We start from the raw sequence: 11,870 nt of genomic DNA on the forward strand, positions 1-11,870 counted from the left end.
TATATAAATATATATATATGTTGTGGGGGGCTGGGAATTATAATATTTTATATGTGTGGGGGGGACTGGGATTGTGTGTGTGTGAGATAGATAGATAGATAGATATATATATATCTATCAATTATTATTGTATGTGTGTGTATTTTTTCATGTGTATGGGGGGGTATTATTTTATATGTACTAGGTTAGTATTTTTTTTTTTGTGTATGGGGGGGAATAGAAGTGTACTAGGCTCCATTCACACCTGTATCTTTAGGTGGAATTAGGGATTTCTGCATCAGGAACACGCGTTTCTTGCAGCAGGAATCCCTAATCTGGCGTTTACAAGCGGCAGCTGTCACCTATTCAAGTTAATGATCAGGTGACAATAGTTGCAGGTAAACGCCTGCACACTGCATGTAAAGCTATGTGATATGATTTTATTTGGTTAGGAATCAATCACTCTCCCTGGATGCAATGATTGTGCATTCAGGGAGAGTGTTTTCTAACCGCATGTAATAATATCATGTACAATTACATGCCGTGTGCAGGTGTTTACATGCATCTACTGTCACCTGATCATTAACTTGAATAGGTGAAAGCTGCCACTTGTAAACACCAGATTAGTGATTACTGCTACAGAAAAACGCAAGTTTCTGACGCCGGAATCCCTAATCGCACCTAAACCTATAGATATGAATGGGGCCTTATTGTGTGTATATTGTGCACCGATACCGGTATTTCAGTATCGAGTACGAGTACCAATATTTTTTTTCCGGTACTCACCAAAATACTCGCCATCTGCACCGATACCAATACTAGTATCGGTGCATCCCTAGTATATTGGGGTCTGTAGTACCAAACCGGATATCGTTAAATTTTATTTTAAGGTATGAAATTTGGCAAGCAGCCCCCATGGGAGAAAAAAAATGTCGAGTGGCCCCCTAGGGAATTTGAGTTTAAGACCCCTGGTCTAGGACCTGTGACCATGCACATCATCTCAGAGGGAAAAATGTTTTCCTTGGGTTCTCGAGACATTTTGCAGTTTACTGATGGGATTCCCCAGCAATGCTCTGCTGGTGTAACCTTCCCAAGAGGCATCTCTTAGCCCGCATTCACACCTGTGTGACAGCATCTTCACGAGAAGAAACGAGCAGATCGTGACACTTTGATGTAAATGAACAAATGTTTTTTTTATGTACGTAAAAATGTGCAACAACGCAGCAAACGTGCATTTTTGAGTGTTTCTATTGAACTCTATGAGGCCAAGAGGCGCATAATCTGCCAAAAGGAAGCTCATGTACTTTCTTCAAGCAACGGGCATTTTGCAACAAAACACTCCGATGTAAACATGGCCATAGAAATGAATGAGTTTTTTTGGGGGCTTCTTTTTTTTTTTGCATTTTTTTCGAGCAGAAAAAAAACGCTCAAAACGCTCAGTGTGCATGAGGGCTTGGGCTAAATTATTATTATTATTCAGGATTTATAGAGCGCCAACAGTTTGCGCTGCGCTTTACAATATAAGAAAGACATTACAATCACAATACAATTCAAGACAAGATGGTAAGGAGGGCCCTGCCCCTGAGGGCTTACAATCTAAAAGGGAGGAAGAAGTGATACATGAGGAGGTAGCTGTGTGGGGAGGAATTGTTTGAGAATGTGATGGTTGAGGGGTTAGCTTGAGGTGGGGTATATTTCCCTGAAGAGATGAGTTTTAGAGAACGCCTAAAGGCAGTCAAGGCAGATGGACAGTGTGGACAGATCACTAATGCCTAAGAGTACCAGGAAGTGGAAAAACATTAAATGTACCGTAAGTAAAATATGTTTAGCTAATTAATATAAGATGATTTCATATCAGCATGCAGGGCTCCATGCTGATGGGATTTTTATTTAAAGGGGCACAGGTCCCACCCCTCTGTGTTTTTGATCATGCACTTGGTACCGCTTTGCCACAAAACTGAGGCATCTTGGGCTAGGCTACATTTTTTGTGTGTGTCCGTGTCCAATCCTCCTGTAGACATTGGTGTAACTCAGCAGTTTAAGACTTCACTTGTCCCTCGATAGACTTCAATAAAAGGATTTTTAATGATGAGTAGAAAATTACAATTTTTTTAGTTTTTCTTGAAATGTGTGTTTTAAAATTGGTGCACTTTATGATTAACAAAATGTTCTACAAGCAAAACCCTTATTTAGTTTTTGAATTTAGCCTGCAGTCTGAAATTAAATAAATGTAGCTACAACTACATTTTAATGAGGTCTCTGCTACTTCATCTACTTAAGAACCTACACACGAACAACTAGATGTGCAGCAGTTCATTGATTATCCAGATAAAGTAACTTATTTGTGACAAATCGTTCAGTGTCCAGATTACTGCTTCAGTATATAATTATATTTTGATCTTGGTGCCAGCATGTTGCAGCCTTCAAGCACAGAGTTGTTTAAAGTCTGCTGAAAAACAAACTCGGAAACCTTGTTTACAGGTTATAATATATAATCCAGCGCTTACGTTTTGAGCGTGGGTGAGTTGGTTTGATTCTGAGAATACTGATTCACTATAAATTCTGCGTGTTCCTTTCTCCATTTCTTAATTACCTTTGAGCCTTGCTGGCATTTGGATTTTCACTTGCACTTGGGACCTCTCGGGTGTTATTTATTTATTTTTGCTCTTTTATCTCTATTGTCAGCTAATATTGTGACATGATACTCTAAATCTTGGGGATTTTTTTCTGTGGTGGACTGCTTTTGGAGACTTGAGACTTGGAGTGTGTAAATTGATTAAAATACTTTGTGTTCGTCTATCCCTGTGACCGGTTGTCATGTCTTTTTTGTTGTTCTTGAGCTAGTTAATTGTTTTAGCTATGCAAAACTAAAAATTTTAAGTGTGTATATAATATATATATAATATAAATATTTGATATATATCTATACACACAATACTGTTCAGAAGTTTTAGTCAGGTGTGAAAAAATGCTGTAAAGTAAGAATGCTTTCAGAAATAAAATACTAATTTATTTTTAGCAATTAACAAAATGGAAAGTAGAAGAACAGAAGAGAAATCCAAATCAAATCAGTATTTGGTGTGACCACCCTTTGCTTTCAAAACATCATCAATTCTTCTATGTACACTTGCACACAGTTTTTGAAGGAATTCGGCAGGTAGGTTGTTCCAAACATCTTGTAGAACTAACCAAGATGTCCTTGATCTCAACATCGAGTCTGTCTGGGACAGAAAGATTTGAGTCAGCTTACATCCACAGAAGATCTGTGGTTAGTTCTCCAAGATGTCTATTTTCGTTCAAAAACAGCTTTAGCTGGGGAATGTACAGCGGGCAGTGGCTGGAAGCAATAGCCAGCCAGCCAGCTTTTGGCTATTGCTACTTGAAATAGCCAATAGCAGGCTGACTATTGCACCTGCCCACTGTCTGCTGTCAATCAGCAGAAGAGGGACCTGAAAGAGAAGTTCTCCTTCAGGTCCTCCTGTGCTGAAGTTGACAACAATTCTCATTATTGATTATCATCAATTAAATTGATTATTTGTTGCAGCCCTTCAAGGTAGCCATGGGCCACAGAAAGATGCACTATTCTGTGTTTTTTTTTTTAACATGGTATTTGGATGTTTCCTCGCATCATTTTAAAATGGCAGTTTGGCAGTAGTGGGTTGCGATAACCTGTATGTGACCTAAAGCAGTCAATTACATTTAATTTCAGACTACCTTTTTTACTCACATCTTGCATGAGTCACCTGTTCAGAACCAGTTTTCAGTTGATGATGGAGTGGGACAGGAATTGAGCTCTATCTTTTCCCAGTGTTTTGCACATGTACTCACCTTTTGGGTATTTGGCTTGTAGTGTATGAAGTCTATACAGGCTTCAGTATTACCTGTCCTGGTATGTTTGACAAGGACCCATTGCATTACCATTGTTACAAAAAATGGAGCATGGTAAAATACATAGGACTCTGCCGGGGTTTGGTGGCTACTTTGGAAATTAAAGGCGAATTAAGGGGTGAGTGATAAACACTCATCCCCGTCATTCAAGCCGACCTGTGACAAAGAAGCTGTCACAGGTCGGCTCAATTGATCGAGAAGTCAGTGAACGCAAATTGCGGATCGCTGACTTCCCGATCCTCTCCTTGCAGAGAGTGATAACTGTTGACTGCCACCACTCCCTACAGGGATTCCCGCCTCCTCTCTCCGATCCTTCAGCTCTGACTAGAAGGACATATGGGGGAGGTGGTGAGCACAGCCAGCTGTCAATCAGCCAGCGGGTTGGGTCTCGACATTATTGTCTTCAGCGGTCTCAGCATATGGCGGGGAATAGATTGCTATGTTCTGAGTTTTGGGTCAAAGGAGGACACCGTATATGTCCTCCTGTGACCCTGAGGAGTTGCCTCACAGTTCTCCTTTTAAGCAGGTGTTTGGCAGTGAGACCTGAGCAGTGTGTTTTTACCTGCATTATATCTGTGCAATACCAGTTGACAGTCCTTCTTTCACATGCAGTGTACCATATTGCTGTTTGTTTTTTGTTTTTTTGCAATGCAGGAAAGAGAATACAGCAGAAGCCTTACCTGAGGGATTCTTCGATGACCCAGAAGTTGATGCAAAGGCAAGTGTTCTTTCTCCTCCACGCAATGCTACTTCAAGTGCCATGATGGGATCATTAACACATTTAGAACAAAAATGGCCCATTTCATTTTAATCGTTAGTGGCTCCCCTGGCAGTGTTCCTCATATACACAACATATGGAGCCTATCACGAGTCATATCTTTTCTGATGAGAGGCTGTAGTACAGTATATTTTAAGCCCAATGTCTTTTAAAAAAGAATGAGTAAATGTAAAATGTAGAAGTATACTTTGAACAAGGTTTTTTTTTTTGCAATGCAGGAAAGAGAATACAGCAGAAGCCTTACCTTACTTGTAACCAAATAGCTGTAAAATGTTAGGGGTTTTCCTCATGGATAAGTGCAATTCTTATAGTTTAATTGAAATTCGAAAATGCAATGTTTAGTCTTCTGCCATCAAAATGGCCCTTATTTGCTGCTCAGTAACACAATAACATTACCAAGTATTCATTCAATTATCAGCCACCATGTTCACAATACAACTTTCATTATGTATTATAGAATAAATCCTAACATCAGTATGTAAATATGCACTGAATATGTTGTTAGAATAACACTTGCCTTCTGCAAACGTTGCAAATTTCCTACAGATTTGGCATAGCAAAAGCAAGTGGTTAATTTACATACTGATGTTAGGATTTAATCTATAACCTATAATAAAAGTGGTATTGTGAATATGGTGGCTGATAATCTACCTTCAATTTGTTCAGCTAAACTTTGAAAATGAAAGTGAGAAGCTGATTGGTTTCCATGGGCAACTGCTCCAGATTTGGTCTGCTCCAGTTTTGATAAATTTTCCTCAATGTGCTCCTATAACCCTTTTTTAATCCTTCGCTAATCCTAATCATCCCTAAATAAATCCTTCCTCCCATTAGCTGCTATATTTCTGCTGATTTTTTTTATAACCAGTAGTAGTTCACTTTTTTTATCAAACCTTTTGGATCCATTCACACCAGAAGTTGGTGTACGGTGTGCGACACAGTGCTAATACGCTGATCCCAGAACATTACACTTTCCTTTTTTTTTAGAACTTTATTAAAATTGTATCAAGTGACATTTCATTACGTTCTATGGGCACAGCGTAGTGTAAGCAGTTTACCGCATTGCACCCCACTGTGCTGAAAAAAAGCACATGTGTGAATTGTGCTCAACTGTGACAAGGTAAATTGCCTTTTCTTTGGAGCGCAGCCCTAACGCAAGACAACGACCCCAACATATCTGGTTTGTAAACAACATTTTCATGCTTTGTACCAGAATCATAACTTTAAGTGTCATTTATAAATGGTACATTTTATGAAATAAAATTTAGGCTTTTTATCTACAGTGACACTAGTTGTTTGTTTTTAAACACTGGTCAAAAAGTGAATTTGTTATGTCCTTTTGTCTATTGCAAAAAAATAAATGTGGCCATCTACTCTACAAATTGAGAGTGCGTTTGCCATTTGTTTTGTTTTCCTCTACTCGATGTGACCCTTGGGGTTTTTGAAATTAGACATTACTGTTCCTGTACACTAGGACAAGGTAGTTTGTGTGTCACTTAAAGACATTGCAAATTAAATACATCTAAAGTGGTTGAAAGCTACAGTCCACTTTCCATGAGTATTAGACAGCAAATATGGAAATATGGCTGTTTGAAATGTATACAGGCTTGGTACACATTGGAAATGCCTTCTTTTTAACCCATTATTTATACCGGATGTATACATGTGTATGTTTATTAACTTCGCTTTTTTACTGACTGTGTTTTATGTTAAGGTTAGAAAAGTAGATGCTCCTAAAGATCACATGGCTAAGGAGTGGGAAGAGTTTCAGAAAGAAATACGTCAAGTTAATACCGTAAGTAATACCGAAATTTTTTATTTCCACTCTGTATATGGAAAATACATACAGTACAGATAGATACAGTAAACGCTCAGTGATCCGGCACACACGGGGATCGGTGGATGCCGGATAACTGTAGTTTCTGGTGGCTTTAAGCAACCCCCCCCCGTCACACAACCTACACAACTAAAATGAATTAACATTTTTTTAGTGTTCACATATTTATCAAGCAACCAGCAAAAAAAAAAATTCAAGGACATATTTCCGAAATTTTTGTGTGCCGGTTGCTGTAATGCCGGATATTGGGGCGTTTACTGTAAATAGATATGTGTGTTTGGGGCAATGGGGTTAGCGATGAAAACATTTTGCCCTTGCAAATCCTTAATAAAAAATGTCACATCTGGGCATATAATGACCCCACTGACAGATGAGCAGGCTTAGGGTGGTGGGAGTGGACAATGCCAAGGTCCGCTTTTGCAGGAAAAGCCCCTCTGCATTACTTGCAATTTTCACTAAAGGTAACCTCTGTTTCTGTTTTTTAATTGTAGGCACTTTAATTGCCCAACATTGTGGCAGGATGTTGTACCCAAAAGTCTAACAGCTCCCATGTTCTGTTGAATAAATGCAAAACCTGCATAAAACAGCACTGTCTGCTAGTCCTTCATCTAACTAGACCAGCACAATGTGTATAGTTCCTATTTGAAAGGTTATTTTAGTTCACAATTTACCCCCAAAACCTCCCTCTCCCCTTCTAGGTCATAGTGCTGTTATATTTTATTTGTTTACTTTGGTACTCTAGTGAGAAAATGTTTTATTATGCCCTATGACATCATCCTCAGGCAAAATGTGTGCAGGAATGACTGCTGGGAGCTCAGTTTCTAATGATTTAGGAATGTCCCCAGAGTTATATCAGCCAAGACATATTCCAAAAGATTTCCCTACATGGAGTATGTGGACTTGCTGTGAGTAGTCAAGGCAGCAGCATTGTTTTGTTGGGAAATAAATCAATGTATGCATATGATAAAGGCCAAAGAGGGGTGGTTGGCAGATAGAGTTCTGCTATCCAGCAGGGCTAACAATGCTGCTTAGGATTTTAGTGTAGCAAAAGCACAGGTATTTTCCTTTATTGCAGTGTATCTAAACGCATAAAACTTGCGGTACATATAGTGCAGAGAGTAACGAATGTTTTTATTTTATTTTTTTATTCCATAGCCTTTAAAAAAAAAAAGAACCAAGTCAGAATTTGCTTGGTTTACTCATTAAAGTATTTGAGTAATTGTTCAGACACATAGGCACTCGGCACCCGCTAAGCCCTCATTCACACGAGCAACAGCCGGCCTGTACAGATCCGTGCTGCATTAACGTCCGTATCGAGGCTGTGTGTGATTACAGGCAGCAGCCTCTTCTCATTTCAGCAGCGTACTTTGTCTTCACTAGAACACTTGGTTTACCGTGCACTTGATTTTTTATTAATCTTCCTTTATAAAAATTCCGCTCAATCAGGGTTGCATAAAGTTGCTGTTTGAATAGCACATGAAGAACACCTAAAGGACAAGTTCCTGAATTCTATAAACGAGCTCTCTAAATTACCCTAAGCTGTACTATTCCCCCACAGGGCGGCATTAGGCCGCCCGACACGAGATGTTTACCATCCAGGATGTAGACAACGCCATCAAAGGAAGTAAACGCCTTCAGGGGTATGGTTCAGTTTGGGGGCCTTACCTAAGTAATGTTTGTTTTTTCTGATTTTGTGAAGATGTACCATAAAATGTCATTTCTAATGTAATGTTTTGCCTATGTGAACTACATTTCCACTGTAACACTTTGTTAAAGGTTTCTGAAGCAATTGTGGCAGAAGAAGATGAAGAAGGTCGATTCGATCGGCAGATTGAGGAAATTGATGAACAGATGTACGCAGAATTGGTTTGGCTTTTAATGGATGAAAGTTGTTTTTTTTTTCTTACAAGTTTAAATTTTGTGATTTGCCACTTGCAGAAGTGGAACTTCTCGTACAGCTTATTGACCTCGTCTCACCCATGTTGCAGTTTGGTTCATTGAAAGCTTCAATTAACTAAGGTTTCACTTGACAGGTTTGTTGCTAGAGCTTTTATAGACAATCATACAGACAAATTAATTTCACAGGCATCTCTCTGGGCCAAGTGTTAATTAATGCAGCAAGGTGGACTTTATTTTCACAAAACTTGTTTTGAATATAGCCAAATACTGTCACGAAATCTGTCTACTCGGAATGGTCAGTCTTGAATGGATAAGATTTAGGGCTTCTCAGGCAGCCTTTTTTGTACAGTATTAACTACAGATGTGTTAACATTTCTCATATCCTAACAATGTGCGTAGGTGGAAAGATTATCTAATCCCAAGCCGCATTACAGTCATAGTGTGTGGGCTTTTAAATTTTTTTAAAAAATATAAATATTCACATGTTGGGAGATCAGAATTTTATACTGTTATGTGCTTTTTGTAAAATAAAACATTTTGAAGCTTTGACTTTGGTGCAAATGCATGCAGAGATATCAATGATAGCTCTTTTTAGATCTACAAATGATGGGCTCGTAGAAGGAAAGAAAAAAGCAGAAACCCATTTATTTATAGATCTCATACCGATTTTCTTCTGGATAGGTGCCTGCTTTGCTCTGAGGCTGTCTTTTAGATTTATTCACTTGAATGTGCTAATCCTTAAAGAAGATATAATCCCCAATTCACTGATATTTAGTTTGCCAAAGCACTGTGTAATGAACAATTTTGATTTTCGCTTGTTTCGTCTCTCTTTAAGGCACTTCCTGTCTCCATGGACACTCAATGTGTGCTAAACATAATTGCTTTTGACCAGCTTCCTCATAGTGACAATGGTGGACCATGCCTTTGCAATTTCTATTAGCATGACCAGTGTAGGCTCCACTAGGGGAACATTAGAACACCAGAGGACAACTGGGAAATAGCTGTCGCCTTATAAAAGGAAGTACCTGAACAAGGAATTTTACAGCCATGGCAAATCACCTAAATGTACATACTGTATCTGCTAATGAAATGCAATGGCAAATATCCTAAATGTACATATCAATTCAAAGAAAAATCGTGTGGTGCATGCATGGAAATGGCTGTGAAGTTTTCAAACACACAATTGGGTGCTTTATGCCAGTACAGACCTGCTCACATGTATATTCATATATTTTTGGTAGCTTCACTCCCCTTAAAAAGAGAGAAAATGTGCTTTGACCGTACAACGCAAAGTAACAGGTTCACCTTAATGCCCCCTTTTAAACAGTATATATTTACCTTTTATTTTGTTTCTCTCCCTGCTCTATTCATCTCCTTGGAGTGAAAAAAGACAGCCCTGTGTAAGATACTGTATACTACGAACTCCAATTAGAGCTTACACAGGGTTGACGACTGCTTCCCCACCCACTGGGAGATTGAACAGCCTGTTACCAAGCAGTAGTGCTGTCATGGATTGAGTTACATGCTTCTCCATACCCAGAAGTAATGGGTATTTCTTTCTCTCCCGGAAGCTGATTGGAGAGGTGGTAGAGCAATGGACAGGTGAGAATATATCTTGCTGGGGGACTGAGCTTTAAAGCAAGCCTGTTGCTTTGCTCTTCATGGTCAAAGCACAAATTTGCATTAATTGGTGAGTGTAATAGAAACCATACAGCTGCAAAACCTTACACAATCTATCTGAGATTCTGTAGCTTTGTTCAGAATTTCATAATACTGATCAAAATAGTAACAAATGTACTTAAAATGAAATGACCTGCTGGGGGAGAGATTGAGCAGCCAGGGGAGATCAAGGGTCAGGTAAGTATATGTGCTTTATTTGTGCCCCCCCAGACAGACAAGCAGTTGAGGCTTGCAGTGCCGGGGTAGCCCCACTGCAGGAGTTAATTTTGTTAATTCCTGGAGTTTCTCTTTAAGAACATTGCTTGCTAGGTTGACTGACACTGCTCTTGCATAGGTCTTAAGTGACTTATTAGGAAGGGCAGATATCTCACCAAAGACAAGCTTGCTGACTATTGAGTCCACCTGAGCTGTTGTGACAATGAGTGCGGTTCTTTGTGTGATTCTTGGCAGTGGTTACAGTCTAATATTTACTTTAATAGGATATAGGCAGCAGGCAGACCTAAGGTCAATTTGTGACTTGATTGGATTTCCTTTGATATTATGAGACATCAGAAGTTGTGTTGAGGTGTATAAGAGTTTATGGCTCTTCAGATAGAAGTTTGATGTGATTTGGGGGTAGGTCCACTTTATAGAGAAAGTATTAGCTATTTTAAGTGAGTGGTTTCAAAATGAAAGGGGAATTATGGGGTGAGTGAAATACACTCATCCCCTTAATTCAAGCTGACCTGTGACACCTGTGATCCCGACAATATTTTCAGGATCCGTCCCAGCTGCGGTGTGGTGTGGCTCAGGCTATAGCGGACAATAGCCCGTTGTTTTTTATATGTGACCCTGAAGAAAACTATGGCCAAAAAAGGTTAGTTCTCTTTTAGTTTTATGATGTACACTTTCACGTGTTTATCAAAACTAAAACAAAATAAAGTTTAACTTCAGGCAGATATGCTGCGGATCTGTATTCATTTATAAATCATTACATTTTCTTTTAAATGCAACTAGTTAGGTACCTGACTTTGACTTCTTAGCAATTAATTTGCGGAGAGGTGTCCTGGAGAGCCTATAAGGTATGCTGCATGTAGATGTGCTTACAAGGAACATGCTGATAGGAGGGGAGAGAAGAGTAAGTAAGAGGATGACTTCTGCTCATTCTTCTTCTGCTCTTTCCATTCAGCATCTGGGGGGTGGAGAGAAGACACCTCCTTAGGGTCCATTAACTAGTAATGCATCCACCTAGCTATGCTTTGTGAGGTCTGTATACATCTCAGAACTGGATGGATCGAAATACAAATATTTTGGCAGATATTACAGCTGCCTGCTATAGTTTTCATTTAAATAAGATTTTGTTTCCACAACTTAGGAAGATTTATATAATTGTATCTTTGTACGTATCTGTTTATTTATTTGTTCTGTCTTGCAGGGAGTGTTTCCGGCGAATTGAACATTTAAGAAACCGCAAAGATGTCTTAAATGAGTCATTGAAGAAAGTTCTGATGTCAAAAGCTGCCAAAGAGGAAGATGATGCTGAAAGCAATGATGAAGAGATGTTACCAGTCATAATTGGTCAGAACTGGCGAGAAAAAGGGGCTTTTCTATAGCCTAGAAATATTGTAAGAAATAACTTCCTTCTGAACAAGGGGCCCTTATACCAGCTGATTTACTGTTGTTCCCTCATAGTAAGATCAGATATTCCTATGCAAGAATCCAAGATGCCTAAAGTATATCTTTTTTTCATTAACATTGAATAAAGAATACTAAACATCAAAGTATGTGAAATGGAACAGAGTGCTATTGTAAATGTATCAATATTCGTAAACC

The 11,870-nt window shown here is 38.9% G+C and overlaps 1 protein-coding gene across 1 annotated transcript in view; it reads left to right on the forward strand.

The window, feature by feature from the left end:
- Positions 1-11,665, forward strand: part of ZNF830 (zinc finger protein 830) — a 32,303-nt gene extending 20,638 nt beyond the window's left edge. The window contains exons 7-10 of the mRNA XM_018558800.1: positions 4,522-4,585; positions 6,357-6,437; positions 8,256-8,332; positions 11,473-11,665. Of these exons, the coding sequence (XP_018414302.1) occupies positions 4,522-4,585; positions 6,357-6,437; positions 8,256-8,332; positions 11,473-11,650 (400 nt within the window). The 3' untranslated portion in view covers positions 11,651-11,665. The remainder of the gene's footprint in view (positions 1-4,521; positions 4,586-6,356; positions 6,438-8,255; positions 8,333-11,472) is intronic.
- Positions 11,666-11,870: the final 205 nt, after the last annotated feature.

The sequence above is a fragment of the Nanorana parkeri genome, unplaced genomic scaffold, assembly GCF_000935625.1.
Source record: "Nanorana parkeri isolate BGI_ZX_2015 unplaced genomic scaffold, ASM93562v1 scaffold359, whole genome shotgun sequence".
NCBI classification, from domain to species: Eukaryota; Metazoa; Chordata; class Amphibia; order Anura; family Dicroglossidae; genus Nanorana; species Nanorana parkeri.